At 32.5% G+C, this 19,989-nt stretch overlaps 1 protein-coding gene across 2 annotated transcripts; it reads left to right on the top strand.

Moving 5' to 3' along the window:
* Nucleotides 1-95: 95 nt before the first annotated feature.
* LOC130629355 (uncharacterized) lies at nt 96-14,124 on the top strand. Of its 2 annotated transcripts, XM_057442512.1 has the most exons (9): nt 97-2,237; nt 2,425-3,382; nt 3,868-4,145; nt 4,621-7,195; nt 7,606-7,872; nt 7,971-8,002; nt 12,442-12,920; nt 13,875-13,935; nt 14,024-14,124. In XM_057442512.1, the coding sequence occupies exons 2-8, from the start codon at nt 2,436-2,438 to the stop codon at nt 13,887-13,889; spliced, it is 4,593 nt and encodes a 1,530-aa protein (XP_057298495.1). In that variant the 5' UTR covers nt 97-2,237; nt 2,425-2,435; the 3' UTR covers nt 13,890-13,935; nt 14,024-14,124. The 2 variants fall into 2 exon arrangements, with proteins under 2 accessions (XP_057298494.1, XP_057298495.1); XM_057442511.1 differs by having other exon boundaries at nt 96-3,382.
* The last annotated feature ends 5,865 nt before the right edge of the window (nt 14,125-19,989 follow it).

The raw sequence follows: 19,989 nt of genomic DNA, 5'->3' as shown, positions 1-19,989 counted from the left end.
ATTCTCTTTCTCTATAAATTTGACGAACACGAGAAAATGGCGATTTTCTTCGTCTCTTTTTTTTACTATTAAGGCCACAGCTTCTTCTTTTTTCTGAACTGTCTGCCATCTTGAAGTGCGTGTGTTCACATAAGAAAATTTCGCACAAATAATAATTTGAATAATAATTTGAAACTCATTTACAGCGTAGAACTCCTGTCGCACTAAAATTTTGTGTAATTTTAGAGCCATAGGAAGATTCGCTCTAATGGAAACCCACCTTTATGAGAGACAATTTTGGTTGTATTTAAAATACTTTTTTCTTTACTTTTCCATGTAACTAATATCAAGTTTTGATTTTTTACCGGGCAGTACCTTTATAACGCGTAAAAACCTTTTTGAAAAATTTTGCGCAACTTCGGTTTAAATAAGTCTATTTTTGAATTTATTTTGCTTTATGATCATTTTTTATCATTTACCAGTCAGCTATTTCAGGTTAACTGTCTATAAGTTTTTTTATCACAAATATTTATATGTGGTTTACTTGCGAAGGTTTATTTTAATCACATGCGTCATCTGTAAAGAGTACTCACCAGACCACAGACATTTGTGTCAACATTCTTTGATCTCTTTAATAAAAGCCGTATTCTATTTGTCTGCTTGCGCGCGAGAAAAAAAGTCGTGTTGCGGAAACACGAATTGCGAACAGTATAATAATTATTAAATAGTATTATTGTAGTTTTATTTATTTTTCGAATTTTTATTAGACACCTTTTGAATTTTCATCAAATTTTGTGTTGAACGTGATAAAAAAAGGAAGAGTGATCAGAGATGTCTGCTTTTTGTCGCAAACAGCGCTGGTTAATTAATCAAGTTTTGAATGTAGGTAATCCCCAGTTACCTAGGGTGGAGCAGCTGATGCCAGTTGCCTCTAAAAGATTTCCCTTTTTTAGCCTCACACTCAAAAGTGCAATGCAATGGCTTCGCTAATTTCATAACGGATTGACGGCAGTCTAAAAGGCTTTAACGTCGCGACGTAACGTCGATAAAGTTAACAAATTAGACATAACGGTTTTAGCGGCTTTAAAAGAAAATGAAAACAACCTATTCTTCTTATACACTGTCACCATTTTATGATAAAGGATTAAATAAGTAAATTAGTTCTCTCGAAGTGTGCTTATTACTACAAACTAGTCCTTATCCCGTGAAAAAATTCACAAGAATTCATCTGCCAGGAATATCCACGAAAATATTCCCGTCACCATTTGCAGCTACCATTTGACACAGTGAGTATCCTAATATAGACTAGTCGTTAACCCATAAAAAACACACAAGGTGTCCCGTCTTTAAGTTACACGTTACTTTGTGTGCCCGTAACACGATATGTTTTTTGCGACATGCATGCAGAATATGTCTGTTGTTAATTACATTTGTTGGCATTACGTGGAAAAATCCAAGAACCACCGGCGATTCAATATAACACCAAATATATTAATCATGTATTTATGATGCCATAATAATAGAATTTCATGACTAACTGTAGCGAATGCTGTGCTGAGATCAATAAGGTTTGATATATCTCTTGACTCAACTGAATGATTACATGATCATTTGACTGGCCTGCCAAACAGCCAAATGTCTTATTATACTCGCACTTTGTCGGAATTTAGGTTTATGTATATTTTTAAAAGTCTTGGGCTGTTTTCCTTACTGATAACGTTGCGTAAATAGACTGTGGTAACACATGGGTGTTAAAGCACAATCTGGAGTATTTCCATTCAGACTGAAGAAGTAAAGAGGGGTAGAGTGGAACAAAATTCGAAAACGTACTTCAAATTCCAATCTTATCTTTTGTTTTTTCAAACCAATCAAAAATCAGTTATACAAAACTTTAACCCGCCAAATTATATCTTAAAAACAAATTGGGACACTGTGAAGTCTTAAGTTGTAAAGAATTCGTTATATAGTCTCCCTTTCTCTAATATTATTGTAAGAGAAAGTAAAAAAATGTGATCTCACATCAGTTTTAAAAAGTTGTGATGAAAAACAAATAAAACAATACGGTAAATTTAAAAATAGCCATTTTACAAATTGTTTATCGGTATACTACAACCTATATGCTGAATAATTAATTTAGTAGTATTAAAACTATGATTTGTTTCGTAGAAACAACCAACAAACGCACTAATAAACATTATATGTAGAAACAGAAGAAACGTTCTGTTAAGAGCATTTTTGAAGAAAGAACGTCAACGCGGGTGTGTTGTTGTTCTTTTAATTAATTGATCTAATGTTGCTACAGGACACAAAATAACAAATGCAATGTATCTCTATCGACTTTGTTGCGATAGGCGAATTTCCATCAACTTCTAGTAATTTTGTTGATAAACAGTATGAAAAACTTGTATTGATATTTCTTGAATTGAAATTGAAATTATCTTATAGATATTATAGTCATGGCAACGGCAGTACCTCCAACAGGATCTTCTCACCACGCATTGATCGCAAACAATGAATATCAAATTAAATTGGTCACACTTCTCAATGAATGTTGTGACCACTTACGTGAAATTTTACATGATCCTGCCCGTGGCAACATGCCAAGGGATAAGAAACAATTATATTTGTCATTAAAACAATATAAGAAACATTTAAACCATTTGAAAAGAGATCAGCTGGAAATCGTTTTTCCACAAGATAAGGAAACAGATTCGGGATTGTTTGACATCACTATTTTATGTGACGTTCTAATTAATTGTTGTCACGGTATACAACCACCAATTGGTGGGTGGAGGACCAGAACACCGCAACCAAATGATTTCAGTGTCGGTGCTGACATCATTCGAATCAGAAATGAGCGCAATAATGTTATGCATGGAAGAGCAATGAGTTCAGCACAATATAATCAGCTATGGAATGCCATAGAAGGTATATTAAGAAGACTCGGATACGACATAACGAAAATTAAAGATTTAAAATCTGGTTGCTTGAATGACTTAGACTTATTTAAGATCGAAATTATGAAAGCAGATAATGAAATTTTAAATTTCAATGTTAACAATAATAAAGACAATATTCAGCAAAACGAAGATGGTATTAAACAAAATCAAGGTGACATTAAAGCAAATAAAGACAATATTCTGCAAAACGAAGATGGTATTAAACAAAATCAATATGACATCAAAGCAAATGAAGACAATATTCAGCAAAACAAAGATGGTATTACACAAAATCAAGATGACATCAAAGCAAATAAAGACAATATTCAGCAAAACAAAGATGGTATTAAAGAGAATAAAGAGAATTATAATCGATTAGCAGAAATAGTAAAGCAAACTATTTCTTCATCATCATGTGATCAGAAGAGTTCTCAGTTGGAAGAAACTATAAAAGAACAACCCAGGTGTGTAATTCTTTTTCTATATTGTTCTATCATTAAATTGATTCTGTCAACTTAACATAAAAGGCAAATATGGTAAAGTAAATAAGTTACCATTCAATTAAATTCCACTTTATCTTGGTGTAACTAAATCACTTTTCTGTAATGATTTCAATGCATAGGAGAGTCATCAGCAATAAGAGTACATCAGATTAAAATTATGACAGCACTGATTGAAATACAAAAATGTAAAGTAAATAGAAACAAAGACAACATTAAGTAAAATCTAAATAACTTAAAGAATGGACTTATTTATATTCAAGTTGATGTAAAAAAAACCAAAACGGAGTTAGGAACATTCAAAATGATTATGAAAGATTGAAAGACGGAATGGGAACAGTAAAGTCCTTTGTTGTCATCGTGTTGTTCAAAAACTTGTCATTTAAACACTATTGATTTAGAAAGAAATTACGGTTCTATTCTAATTTATATTTTAATCCTTATTTTAGTTATATGCTACTAAAAAATTTTCAAGGAGATTTTGTAATAAAATTTGATGATGACTGCTTCAACTGGTCTGCACAAAGTATACAAACTATTATTACTAAAAATTTTACAAGACAATCAAAAGAACTTAATTTCGGCGACGATTATTTTGTAGAAGAAAAAGAAGGAAAACTATTACTGCTTATTTACAATCACAAATCTATCAATGCTGAATCTATCAATGGGTTATCCATTACGTTAGTTGACAGTGAAAGTAAAACTCATTTGATTTCAATTGAAGGTGAGTAAATTTAGATGATGTATTCTATCCAGAAAAAGTTCAAGGCGCTATTTTTCTTCGAAAAAATAAATAAGGAGTTGGAACAATGTAAATAAAAATAGAACACAAAAAATACATTACTAACTAATGTGGATGTGCACCAGGGCAGAGCACAAGTAAAACAAGTTTGGAAAGCTATATTTACAAGCAAATGTAAGGGTTTATTTAAAATATTATTCGAACCATGAAAAACATTGTCAAGATTTTGTTAGAATAGCAATCATTTCAACGATGCAAGCCACTTACCTCGAGAAAAGTTTTACTTTGGCTATGCGAACGCAAAAATATATAAAAATTATTGCAAAGATTCTTAAAAAATAACGTTTTGTACTCTACACCATAACTTTGACGTCTCTAGCGCGTTGTTTTGTACATTACTTTGGATTAAAATTGGTTGTGTAGAAATGTTGCAAAGTAAAATAATTTTTTTAATTAGATATTGCACTGGTCCGAGCACATATGTGTACAACCAGCTATTTTGATGTTAGAACCCACAACAGTGGAAGAATATCTGAACAGATAAAATACATTGTAGGAGCAGAAAGAGAAGAAACAAAAATTGAATTTATATGTGGTGGTAGCCTGCAAACAATGGAACCTAAGGAGTACGAAGCATTTGAAAGAGATTACATCCAGCGTTATTTCACCGTCAATGGTAAATGCATGGAAGAACCACTACAAATTCCACCCCCAATGCCAAAAGTCACACATTCATTATTCGCACAAAAGATAAAGGATGTTATAATCGAATTACAACATCGTTTGTTTACAATATTTACTCATTATAACACGAAGGAACATATTCGATTTCTAAAACTGGATAAAGAATTTTCTTTGAGTTTGGAAAGCACAATTACTGATAACAAAAGAATTCTACTTGTGTTGCCAAATTATATCGTCAACATTAGATACACAGAAACAACCGACGCAGTAAGAATACAAGATGAAGTCAAAGCGGGCGAAGAAGACTTGAAGGAGCTATCTATCATCACTAAAAAATATCTTAAAAAAGGTCACCTGACAATGGTTAATGTTGTAGCTGCACCACATTTCGAAGATATCGAAAATATCCACCTTTGTGTAGACTGCAACTTACTCTCCAAAGAAACTTTGGCTGAGGATGGAAATATAATGAAGTTCTTTTTAAATATTTTGCAAAGCTCACAAGTACAAAATAATGTTAAGGATAACAAGGAACGGTATATCAACATAGTTGGTAAAGTCATATGTTTTATGGCTACTAGAAAAGCACTCTATTCTGTTCCTTCACTCAGTAAAAACGTCCACGAACAAATAAGCTCGTTAATACTTTCTCCACAGCAACTCCGTCATTTATACAACAACACTTTAAAAAAAATTATAATCGGTCCTCTAGGCAGTGGTAAGACAGTGCTAGCTTTAGCACATTTGGAAATTGCTTACGAGCGCTCTGAGAATAGATCGATCATATACTATGTTATTTGGGACGGCAACACATTGCTGAAACAGGATATTGTCAATCATACTAAAAGGTTTAATTACAAAGCCGCTGTCGAAGTTGTTGTAAAGGATAATGTCGAGTTAGCTAAGGATTTGAAAATGAATGAAGTGCCAACACCATACCAGCTATTAGAGTCATTGGTTAAGAAACATGTTGACCAAAACCTGCATCTAATAATTGATGAATTAAATGGAGAGTTATTTAACAAGGAAGAATCATCTTTGCTCAAACACTATCTGGAGACTGAAGACAAATTAAATAAATCCTTCATCATTTTTTTCCCACAATCCATTGAGAAACATAGAACATTAATTTCACACCAAAGAGTCACAATACATGACAAGTACAAGTATGAAGAAACAGGAATGGAAGTATTAAAACTTAACAGAGCAATGAGAACAACCCGGATAATCTTTCAGTTTTTAAAGGCTTTTGAAAATGAAGTAGAACAAGACAAGGTAACAATGAAGCTTCCCGATCAGGAATCAAAAGATGGAATGTCCACCAAAACAAATATCGAAAAAATACTGAATTTCCTTTCCAAAATTTGGAAAAAACAACCACAACAGCGGCAAGAGCCACAACGGCGACAACAACAGCAGCAGCAGCAGCAACCACCACCACCACCACCACCACCACCACCACCACCAGAACAACAACAACAAGGAAAAACTACCAGTAGCAATGCCACGCCAATAATAAAAGGAGAAGAAGAAGTATTTGAAACACCAGTTGATATTGATGTCGTTGCAGCTTCCATGCAAGATGAGGATCTGTCGGGTAATGTTAGAATTGACACTTCATTAAAATTTAATACAGCATATTCAATCGGTCATAATATCGAAGGAACAAAACCGTTATTGATACATCCGGCAAATACTCCAACAACAGACAAGGAGTTTATACCAATGTTAGCACTTGTTTTACAAGATGTATGTTTGCATCGTGCCACTAAACGTTTGTTCATCTATAACACAATACCTCAAAAAGCTATTTTTCATAGATTACTAAGACTATTAAAGATTGATTTTCTTCACTACGACAAGTACACTGACTGGAAAGTTTTAAATTGTGATGATATCATAGTTAAAAATCCCTTGCAGAGGCAAAATTATAACCTGCTCACTACTATTGAGGGAAGTCGTGGAGTTGAAGCAGCCGAATGCATCTGTATAATTAAAAGCAATGATTGCAAGTTAAAACATTTGACATTAGAAGCAATGTCCAGAGCGACACAAAATCTAGTCCTTGTTTCAACGTCCAACGTTTACCAATCAGGTACAGTAAAATCATCAACTGGTCATATCATCAGTAAACTGTTAACTGAACATCTGGTTGAATACGATCTAGAAGTCTCAAACGATGAAGATACGGAAATACCGTTCACAAAGTCTATGAAAAGTAACAATAAAATAGTTTTTAACATTAAACCACAATATTGGAAATTCAAAGAAATGATAAAAGATTTGGAACATGTTGGTTTTCAGGCAACGGATGAACGCCTAAATGCGCATGAGATCGTTATGAAAAAGTAAGTAAAATTTTTAAACAATAGAGAACAAATTCTCTTTTGAATAGTTCTTAAAAAAATTTAAATTCAGTGATTCATATTAAAGAATTGGATGGTAAGGGTTGTGTTATATTAAAATAAAAAACCCCCACGAGATGACCAAAGTGTGATCATTCGCAATCCTCTCTCCTTTCTTTTGTGAAATTTGTTCTAGAGAGGCAAAAAAATCACGACATATCTGTCAGGGCCTATTCTGTACTTAATAAAAACATTGTAAGAGTTTTCTGATGTTAAAAATGTTAACCTGCTGCTAAGCATGAAAATAAAAAAATTTATTGACAAAATTTTGATCATCTTATAATTTATTTTATTAAGTAAAGTCATTAGTTTTGTTAAATAATATGATATAAATGCAATATTAATAATTTTAGCCTTTATCCTCCTGGAAAAGTGAGCAATATAATTTGCTCATATTTGTCACGTAAATCATGCATATTGAGATGGCAAAGGGACGCTAATAAATACACCGTTAGAAGACAAGAAAGTAAAAATTCAACCTGGAATAACTTAGCAACTGACATTTCTTGCAATCAATACATCGTTGATGACATGGCAATTGGTGAAACGTGCAAGTTTTGTGTTGTTGCTAAAAATCATCTTGGTGTATCTGATGACAGCATTGTGTCTTATTGTCACGAGTAAGATTATATTCAAGTCCTATTAAAAACATTTTGTAGCCATGTGTTGAGAAGCATGTCATTCTTGAGGAATATTAAAATATGCTTAATTTTTTTAGACTTCCAAACGTTAAGGGTGTCCAATTTGAAGGTAAGAGAAATAGTTATCGTTATCAGCATATCTTAGACAAGAAAATCACCACGAGACTCTTTGTCAAAATTAAAAGACATATAAAAAACATTAGTGTGAAAAATAGGCAGAAATAATTTCAGGAGTGTTGACTAATTGTGTGGTTTGGAGAAAGCAACATTTATTTTAAAATTTCGTTAAAAGTAGATGTTCAAAATCATGAAAATTTATAATTGTTGGTTATTTAATGTCGCTACCCATATTACAAGAATAAAATGATTCTGATTATTTGTTAAACATATAATTTGTTTCAAAGTTATATTTACTGTACTTATACCATGGGAAACGCAAAGTCAACTTAATGACACTATTTTCTGAAACGAGTTTAGTCCTAGAACCTTTTAAGAAAAAAATTTTTGCTACTTTTTTTCATCTAGTGTTGCTTTTAAAACAGACCTTTACCAAAAACGTAAGAGGTTATTAGACGTTATTGACTTTTTTACAAAATTTTAACAACGTTTTGCTTCTTAGTCATATGACATTAATTAAGAAAAACTGAGTGTTATCAGGTTGAAATAAAGCTACTTTGCATATTGGTAATATATTTTTTAAAAGTGGGTTTCGCAGTACCAAAACACCAGAGCCGTTAAAATGTGGCGCGCTGCTGTTGCTGTTGTGTCATAGACCAAACTAAACTCGCTTAGTTTCTGTCATGATATTATTTATATTATTTTATGACAATGACTAAACAAATAATAGATAATAATAGGTATAAAATATTTTGAGTATGGAAAGTAACTCTGATCGACCACTTAAACTTGACATTTTCCTAAAATCTCTTATAAATTGCTGACATTTCGTATATATGAAGTTTATTTTTTCGATGAAGAAAATTATTAGTTTCAAGTTTTCCCAATTTCCTCATCAGGGAATGGGAACTTGTAAAATATTTAAAAATGGGATACGATAATGTAAGTTATCGATTACATCATTGGAACGCTCCGATAAAAGTAGATAAATCTTTGTTAATAGCCCAATTTGGGTGCAAAAATGATACAAATGGGCTGCAATTTTCCTAATAACCCTAGTTTCCTAAAAACTCAAGTCTATTTTTTTATCTTTACTGAAGTAAATTCTATTTAATTTTTAACAGCTATCAGATCGCAGTAAACACTTTTTTATTTTTCAATATTTTTATGTCTAATACACAGCTTAAACAACACAAAGCAATAAAATTTTGTTTCGTACGAAAAAATGCATACCGTATTTCCCGCATATAACCCTCATTTCATATAAGCCGCAGCTATTCAAGATAACAGATAACCCAACAACATTAGATAACGCATCCCTTCGTGTAAACCATATTTTGCGATAAGAAAAAATCAATCAGTGTGTTTTTCTTTGTTATACAAGAATACATGACAAGAAAATATAAAACTTATCCCACATAATAATTTCGTACGAATTTCGTAAAAATCGATAATTCAACTTGGCCTGTTACAGAAGGGTGTCAATAAAAGTGATACGAAACCTCACTTGGTATTAATAAAGTATATTTTCCATATTTTTCATATTAACCCATACTTTTCATCATTGTCGATAGAAGAAATTTTGTTCAAATATTGCCATTAATTTTATTATCTCGTGGTTGCTCGATTTATTCAAATCATATATTTAGCACAAATTATTAATAATTTAAAAGTAAATAAGAGCAATTCCCTAAAATTCAATTCCCCCTCACAGCAAACTCGTCATTACAATCAAGCCATGAGCACAAAGCTGGCGTGGTTAACATCCTAAATATTACAAAAATTAATTATATTTGTTCGGGTGAGTGAGGTCATTTGCGCCTAAAACAAAAGATTTCCCTATATTGATCACATGAGCGAAGAACAATAGAATTAACCAATCAAAGAGCGCAGTCAGTATTATGATGCCAGAAAAATCGTTTGAGACCTAGCGTAATTTAGGGTGAAACACCTTAAGTAAAATTAAATAAAAGTCTCCTGAGTGTAGTTTATATTTTTCGTAAATTTCAAAGACACGGTATGTGGTGTGAAATTCTTTAATTAAGCCTGTTTATAATTTTTTATCTAACGTAATAGCACACAAATTTGGAACAAGGGATTTCTATAGATATCCAAGATAAAATTTTATTTTTAAACTCAGATGCAAACTTCGCAAAAGAAGATTGTACTTTGCGTGTCAGTACCGGACAACTCAACACGTGTATGCAAAGGGAGAACGTCCTTTTGAGACCTACCTTGACCGACAAACCGAATTGGGCGGCAAATTAGCAGCGAAATATTTTTTTGATTTTAACGGGAAACGAAAAACGTTTGGCGAATTTAAAATACTGTATTTAAGCGCTCTTGTGGGTATTAAACACAAGAATAAACACTGAATATTGCAGACTGATTAGTTAAAAGTTTACATCAAAATATTTCGCCGCTAAATAGTAGGAACTGTTTCTACTTTACAGCGAAGCGAATTTTTCCAAGCACGATCAAAACAAACAAGAAACAACGGTCGGTTTAAAATCATACTTATCGAAAAGACATTTCATTGTAAACGTTCCGACCAAGAATAGAAGAATTATCGCTAGTATACCAATCTGGACATTAGTGGAGAAAATAATGAGCTACTGCATCCAGTTGCATCGGTTGCATGTGCATGTAAATTCTGCATTAGGAGGTGAATAATTTGACTCACATCAAATTGTTCATAATAGAAATCTTGAGAAAAACACAATTACCAGCAAATCAACAAGTCATTTCATGGTAAAATTTAAGTCGGTTAGTTTTGTTTTACCAATAGCCTGAAGCTGTTCTCATTTTATTTTCAATTTTTGCAATACCTAAGTCTCGTGTTCTTTAAAAATTGTTCTTATAAAGAAACCGATCGCGTGTCAGAGAAACATCTTTGAAATATTCGTGCAGACGAAATCGAATATATTGAGTACAGTCGTTCTATTTTTATCACTATATCAAACTCAACCAAAACGAATATGTTTCATTCAAGAAATAATGTTGATAGGTCGTTTGAGGTGAGAGAAAATTTAATTTTGATAAAAGCAGCAGCTAGTTTTTATTATACATTATTTTTATTCATGAGAAACCCGCTTACAATTAACGGAGTATTTACTAAGAGCTGTGTACCTAAGTCTCGTGTTCTTTAGAACTTGTTCTTATAAAAAACCGATCGCGTGTCGAAAAACAATCTTTGCAATATTCGTGCAGACGAAATCGAATATATTGAGTACAGTCGTTCTATTTTTATCACTATATCATACTCAACCAAAACGAATATGTTTCATTCAAGAAATAATGTTGATAAAATCTGATCGTGTGAGGTTAGAGAAAATTTAATTTTGATAAAAGCAGTAGCTAGTTTTTATTATACATTATTTTTATTCATAAGAAGTCTGTTTAATTTATTTTTACAATTTTTACTGAAAAAACTAAGAAACTCTTTTTGCGTGCTTGAGATTATTTTCTACCTTAATCCTGCACTTTTCTCCATACAATCTGAAGAAAGCTTTTTTTGTTCATTTGTTAGGTAAACGCAAGTTGAGTACAAAATAAAAAGTAGAAGTTCAGTATTTATATTTAGTGAAGTTTTTTCTTTGTTCGTAAGAAACTAAATAAAGTCATGGAATAAGCATACTAGCCAGCCTCGGTTTTAGGGATTCATCGCCGTCTTCCCACATGCCATATAGATAAAAAATCCCTGGAACCGAGAGTGCTAGACTAGGCAATATTGATATTTGGTAAAGTTTCTCTTTGTTCGTAAGAAGCCAATAGAGTCATGGAATAAGCATACTAGCCACCCTCGTTATCAGAGATTTTTGCCTTTTCGCTATAAAACATCCCTGGTGACGAGAGTGCTAGACTAGGCAGTATTAATATTTGGTAAATTTTTTCCCCTTGTTTTGAAAACGGCTAAATAAGTCATGAAATAATCCTATTCTCCAGGGATCTTTACCTGTTCGTTCTTTTCCCGCATAAGAAATGGATAAAAAAAAAACCTGGGAACGAAAGTGTTAGACTAGGTTGGTTTATAAAAACGCATTATGTTATCGTAGTAATTGTAGGAATAGCTATATTTACTTCCGAGATTTTTATTAAAAATGTCATGTGAAATTATTTTAACAAGCGAAAAATTTTATAGTCTCGACAATAACTGAAACATTTCCGTGGTTCATACAAGTAAAACAATTTTCTCCTGATGCAAATTATCCTATACATGATGACGTCAACATATTAATATTAACTTGAATAAAAATAAATTATTACTATATTTTTTGTTTCTGTGTTTTCACAATTACTTTTTTATGTTTAATACATTATAAAATGTTTTACAATAAAAAAAAGTATTTAATGATGTCATAAGTTTTTCGTTATCATATTTCATTAATTTATAAATTTATAATTTTTATTCATTTACTATTTTATTTTTAGATATCGTGGAAATTATTAAATCTAACGATATCGAGAAACTGAAAAAATTACTATCTATTCATCCAAACATCGTTCACATGAGAGATGAAGATGAATACACACCATTGTTGTGGACAGTATGGAACACCGACAATACATCAATGGTGGAAATACTCATCTCATATGGGAGTGATGTTTGGGCGGAAGATAGTGATAAACACAACAGTTATCATTACGCTGCATATCGTGATCGTCACACAATATTAGATATGTTATGTCGACATGATGTAACAAACATCAACCGTGTAGATGTTTTCAACTTCACACCATTACATTGGGCTGCGGTGCGTGGTCACATCTCATGTCTTGATGTTTTGTTGCGTCATGAAAATATTGATGTGACGATCAAAGATAAAAATGGAGAAACAGCTTATGATGTTGTTGGATGGATGAATGAACAAAAGCGGGAAATAATAAGACGAAAAATAAAAGAATACGAAGTAAGTTATTAAGTTGATTTAATAAATTAGAAAGAAGAATAAATTTGTATTTTATTTTAAGTTGAAAATAATAAGGATTAAATAAATGTTTAAATAAATATTTAGGTATGGAATGTTTTTATTTTTTTAAATTTTGGTGCGAAGAAATTAAAAGTTAATAAATTAGAAAGAAGAATGAATTTTTATTTCTTTTAATTTGATAATAATAATGATAAATGAAAGTTAAAAAACGAATGAAATGATTTGCAATAATAAAAGGATGGATGATTTTTATTTGAGTGAAATAAACTAATTAACAAATTGAAGGATATAATGAATCTAAATTTAAGAAACTTAAGAATAAAATGTTGAATGTCAAAAATATTTTTTTATATCAAATTGGATAAAATGAATAAAATACTTAAGAATAAAATGTTGAGGTTGTCAAGTAGATTATTGTGACAGTCCAAAGTAGAAAGTATCTTTAATAAAAAATAGTGAATAATTATAGCTGTTAACAATTCTGACAGCATTAATTTTTATGTATGTAAAAATAATGAGAGGAGATACTGTAAGAGATAAGTATATATTATAACGAAATTAAAAATAATAAATTTTATAAGAGAAAAAGAAGAAGTAAAAATACAATTTCGTACTCAGACTGTTTTTTATTTTACATCTTCTGAAATTGATTGTTATTATTGTTAGCATGAATTAAATATTATAGATCTGAAAATATTTAAAATAAAAGATATTTAAAACATTCAAAAATAAGAAATTCACGATGTTAAACTTTTTTTTCGTAATCCGAAATTATTTTATTTTTGCACAGCGATGGTACAAATTTCGCGTTATAAAAGGATTTTATGAACAAATTGACAGATTGTCTCTCATTTAGAAGACATGGCCATGACGATGGCTGTTCTAATACTTAAGTAGCTATACTTTAAAATAACACATCTATTTATCTTTTAGGACAGGACGAAGTAAATATTTCAAATGATTTTGTTTTGAAAAACAACAATCAGTTTGTGAGGTGAGACGATACTTTATACAATTGGATATATTTATCTTTTGTTATTTCTATTTTTAACTTTCTTTCATGAAATTTATTTATTTTTTAGATGAGGAACGAGTCCATTTTTTAGTTTTATTTTATATTGTAATAAATTTATTTGTAGTAAAACGTACTGCTAACTTAAATTCGATTATCAATGAGAAACAATTTTCTGTTCGAGTTATTTCTTTCGAGTCTTCTTCCGTTTATTTTCCATTTACCAAGAGACACATGTCACGTGGTTTCGCTGTTTACAGTATGTCCCGTTTCCAACTCTCTCAAACTTGCTGAATAATGCAATATAGAGAGAGAGTGTTACTTATTACAAATAGTCGTTAGCCCGTGGAAAATCCACGGGGTCGCCCGTCCTTTTTATACCGCATTGCGTGCTTCTCGCTATTGCGTAGCTAAGCTACCATTTTGCGTGACAGACAAACTGACGTATACGGACATTATAATATAGATATCTTCCGTAAAGGCTAAACTACACGGTAAGTTTAAACGGACCTTTTGGTTGTAAGAAACACGTTATAAGTTTAGTGGCAGGTAATACACCTGTCTACACGTGTTAAAATGTATAGGTTTTTTTAAAAAAAAAATTTAAAAATAAATACCAAATAAAAGAAAACACGTATATCCTTCATTGTGATTATTGCTATAGCAGCAGAAAAAAAGCGAACTAGCACTGTGAATAGAAACCGAAAAACTACGCTCAAATCTTTAGTTTAAACAGTAGCTCAATAATCATTCTGTTAATTTCAATAAAAAAGCTTAGCAAAATTGAACATGTCCAAATTTTAAAAAACCTTATGAAACCGAAAATAGATTTTTTCTCTTACATTTAAACGGTCCGTTTAACCTTACCGTGTATTTTAGGCTTTATATTTTTCATTTGAATGAAATTTTTTAAAGATGTGAAATGACAATAAAAAGAACTAACAAAATTATTTAGAATGTTAAAAATGATAATAATAAGAAAAAATATATAAAATTATATTATATTATATATTATACTTTTATATAAATATTTTATATTGTAAAATTATTTTTATTTATTTAAAAATATTTATGTAAAAAGTGGTTTTATTTATAACAATATTATTTGCTTTTTAAAAAACTGTAAATAAAAAAAATGTAAAAAACATTCACAATTGCGCACTTTTCTTTAATTTGTACCACATCTCCCCATGCCGTTTTTTATAAAGCTTACCTCTCATTTTTTAAATAGTTCATCTTATCCTGATTATACTATTATTAAGTAAAATTTGAAATAATACAGCAAAGATATATATATATATATATATATATATATATATATATATATATATATATATATATATATATACTCTACTAGATGGGGATTAGGTCATCATTTCGTCGTATTGTTTCGACTATAGGTCGACAGTGACGTTAGGTCGACAATAATCTGTCGACTTAACGTTTTAAAAAATATTTTCTCTTGAACAATGCGTTATTTAAGATAAAGAAAAATTGTGTGATATGAGCTTCTCTAATACTACCATATGCACTGGCTATCCCTGTCCTCTTTCTTTCCCTTACATCTTTTTTTTAGTGTCGACTTAACGAAATGAATAAATATTGTTTTAGAAAAAGTTAAAATTTCTGTCATTAGGTCGACACTTAAAAAAATGTTCATTACATCAAAACTGCGAGGGTTATTTTTTTTATATTCTGCACAGATGCTCCCCCCTATGACCTCTGTACTGACATGCCTTTTATTTATTCGGAGAATATTTCCCTTGCTCAAAATGAATTTTGGTCAAATTTATCTATACTTTTTGCAATCTGTCGACTTAACGTTCCGCTATTAAAAAATAATTTGCAACATAATCTGAAAAAGGAAGAATATATTTGCGTACTTCAAAACTTGCGTGGCAAACCTAAAGCACGTACCTATGGAAAGTGGGAGGGGTTAAAGCAAAAGCGTACGGATGCGTATAAGGGTGAGGATGGAGGTTCTTTGTGTATGTAGGTAGAAAATGTTCCTTCGTCTTAATCGGCAATAATTATACCATGACAGAGTGATGTTAACAAACGGAACGATTTAGTACTGACACTCGCCATCGTTTTTTTTCGATTAACCCTCTTAACCTGGGCTTTATTATTTGCTTTTGTAACCGTGGAGGGTGCGGTGGGGGTGTAGAGTGCCCGCGGGTCATAAATCCCAAACTACCTTAGCTTAAGTGATGAAACTTGGCAGAATTGTCTTAATACAACTCTTTCAAAATGAAAAAAATAATTTAATGACGTCATCAGAAATGACACATGCGAAAAAATAGGTCACGTTCCCAATTACACAATATATTTTAATTTCTCACGTTTTACTAATGCTACGGTCTTGTATACATTTGTGGATGGAATACCAAAAATAGAGTTTAGAAAGAGTAATTTTACGGAAGTCATTTCTGCAAGAAGGTTAAGGTTAAAAGACCCGTTTTTCCAGAAACATTGATGCTCGTGTCATTAAACTTGGCACAAATGTAGATTATGGAATTTTAAAATGATAGTGGAAATGAAAACAATAAAATGACGTCAGTGGAATCAGAAATGACGTCATTTCTCTATATCAATATTTCCTTCAACATTTTTTGGAAAAACTCGAAAAATCCATGGTTTTTCGTCTTTCATAATTGAGCGCGAATTCTGGCCACCCACTGTCGCAACAGAAAATGCAATTCTCTTTTATACGGGTCATCTCTCGGGATATCTCGAAGTTAAGTGACCACGAGTCATAGCTAATAGATGCATGTCGGTATTCCCGCCAATGGTTTGCGACGCCAATAATTTTCAAGAAAATGGCCGAAAACGAAATAAGGGGCACACGATGTAAGGTAGGAAGTAGGATTGGTCTCACCCCTAGGTTGAGGATAGGGGGTGCCCCGAGGTGAATTTTATAATGCTTCATAATGAGGGCAATAGAAATGACACGAATAACCATAGTAAGCTACAGCGAACTTTTCTATCTGTATGACATCATCGTTGAGTCAAAATCTTCATTCCCTCTGACTGAATTTCATACTTATAACAGCTAACTGACGCGGGATTTTGATGATTTTCAAAAAAAAGTTCGAATTATGAGGAAAGAATTGAGGTTTTGATACTTGCGTTTTCGTGAATGTGTTTGCCCAGAAGTGCCAAAGTACCAAAGAGGCGCGTAGAAATTTAAAATTTTCAAAAGTATTAGAGAGTCAGCTGTATTTACTAAAACAAATGGCTACCCGATTCTCAAGTTCAAATTACTGTTTTTCAGTTATGAGGCAAACTAGTACCGACGTTGTATCAGGAATAAATAAAACACAAAGAAAGTTAACATGTTGGCATTTATAAATCAACAAAAGATCGACCCCCCTTTTTAAATATCAAACGTATAGCACGTACTACAATTAGCGTTAGAAGCGAAACTTTATCTCCTTAGTTCACTATAGCTATTGATATTAGGCCTATTTATGTCCTGCATATTCCAATCAAATGTGAATTTGGCACTAAAATGAGTAGAAAGAAATAGAATTCCGTTTATTCCATACATTTAAGTCTGTCAAAAAAGTAAAATTTGGATACTTAAGCTTGGTCCCCATTGCGCGTTTAAGTGTGTATAAGTGCGTTTATGATTCTTCAACACACTTATACGCTAAGTGGGGACACTCACTAAACGCACTTATACGCACTTATACGCACTTAAACGCCAAAATTTACTAAACGCGAATATCAAAAGAATTTTTTCTTCGCGTTTAACGATTAAAGACACCGCCTTTCAGAAGGATTTAAAATTTAACTTCTTTTTTAGGAGAAGCTGCAAGAAAAGCATTCGACAACTATCAAAAAAAGCAGCTTGCATTCAAAAAGTCTAGACGTTCTGGAACAAGTTCTGCCGCCGTTGAAAAAGCCCAAACTGAATACGAAAAATACAGATTTTTTCATTGGTTTGATGATTTCCAAAGACTCCGTTCGTCGACTACCAACAGCAAATCATCGAGCGTTTGCAACAGCAAGGCGTTTTCTTATAATGATATATCTGATGATGAATCGGTGGGATTTGGTGCTGATCAATGCGATAGTGACAATGACGGTGAATTGCTGCTGGATGAAGAACAGGAAGAACACGACGAACCTTGGGCGAAAAACATTAAAAGTCCCCCTAAGGAAATATCAATGAACTTGCAGCAGTTTAATGAACGAAAGCGAGCGAACAGAAAAGAAATTGAGCGTAAAACTGACAAAATGATTGGTGACTTGGCACTTTCAATAAAAAATAGAAAATCGAATGGGAAAACAGAGGAGGACGCAGAGGATTTGTTTGGCTCAACAATTGCAATTGAACTGCGAAAAATGCCAGACCATTTGAAATGTATAGCAGAGAATGAGATCAACCAAGTTATATTCAAATATCAAATGGCGACTTTCAATGCGAACGATCCCCATCTAACCACACCAAGCAACCCTATGGTATCACCCTCCCATGTGTCCCACGCCGCTTTCATTACAGACGCAAACCAACACGTAAGGAATAATTCCTAGGCTACATTTAATGGTAATATGTCACTTTTTCTATCAAGATCCTACTTTAACCCAATGGAAGCTACTCCACCTTCAACACCATCTAATCCTGCTCAATCTTTGGACGTAATTGGAAATTAAACGAGTCCTGTTTCTTAAAAAGAGTAACGGTATTTTGACACAGTCATCTCTTGGTCGAGACCCACGAACAGGTCGAATAGGGTCAAAAGAACCTGTAGGTTTAGTAGCTCTCCATTCTCATGCCTTGATAGTTCCATCGCTGGACTCTGTGTCAACAAACACATGCGGGGTGTAAGACACGTTACTTGTTTGTCGTAAATAATTATGCAATGCTAGGCATGCGCAGGTATACTTTTCCACATTCTCTACGGAGGCTCTGATAGGTCTTAAAAGGATTTACCAACGAGCAGCCAGGATGCCAAATGCATTTTCGATTGTTCTGCGAGCTGTTGAATGACGGTAGTTATATATACGCAGTGGTTCTGTAAGGTTATTTCCAGGATATTGTCGCATCAACCAGGACTTTAAAGGGAAAATTTCATCTCCGACCAGAAAGTATGGTAATGGTTTGTATGGGCACCCACAAAGATCTTGATCTTCAGGGAGATGAAAATTTTTATCTCAGAATCTATTCCCCATTTCTGAATTAGCTAATACGCCGCTATCGTTGCTCCGACATCAAATAAAGTAAAGCAGTAACTTGCGTTGCATACCGCCAATAAAACAATACTATAAAATCCTTTGTAGTTATAGTACAAAGTACCAGAATTCTTTGGGCATTCGATACCATTATGCTTGCCATCTATAGCGCCGATAACGTGGGGGAAATGCCATATGTCTTCAAACTTTGTGGAAATTCTTTGCCATTCTTCAATATTGCTTAGTGCTTTCAAATATTCTGCTTGCAGACATGTGAATAGGGCCTCGCATGTTTCAGTAACAATAGTTGATACAGTATTACGCCCAATACGGAAAGAAAAAGACAATGATTGTTGACTCTCTCCAGTCGCTAGAAAACGCAGTGTAACAGGAAGACGTTCTCTCGCTGAAAGTGGCTTGCGAAAATTGGTTCTTTTCTTCGTTATCTGATCTTCAACTAGAGATAGAAGATGTTCAAAGCGTGCTGGGGTCATTCGATGATAACGAAAAAATAACTCATCGTCCTTCATCAACTCCTGAAAAAGTGTATGAAAAGTTCCATGGAGCGGCCTTTGAATGAAAATATTCCGCGCCCAAAATCTTCTTTTTTTTGTCGCTTTCTGAGCAGTAACAACAGTAATAATTCTTCATCGCCTGAATCACTTTCACTCTCCATTTTCACAAACAACTTTTCATGAAAATATAAAGTTTCCTAGATTGTACTTCAAGTGAGAACAGTATTGCATAAACGCAGTTATCCGCACTTATACGTCCAGTGGGGACCAAGTTTTAAGTCGACAATTGGTATATAAATATTAAATATCAAGTCTAAATACTCGAATCGAATTTGAAATGTGC

This window comes from Hydractinia symbiolongicarpus, chromosome 2 (assembly GCF_029227915.1).
Source record: "Hydractinia symbiolongicarpus strain clone_291-10 chromosome 2, HSymV2.1, whole genome shotgun sequence".
In the NCBI taxonomy this organism is placed as follows: Eukaryota; Metazoa; Cnidaria; class Hydrozoa; order Anthoathecata; family Hydractiniidae; genus Hydractinia; species Hydractinia symbiolongicarpus.
Note: the sequence above shows the minus strand (reverse complement) of the source record. Positions and strands in the feature narration are given on the sequence as shown.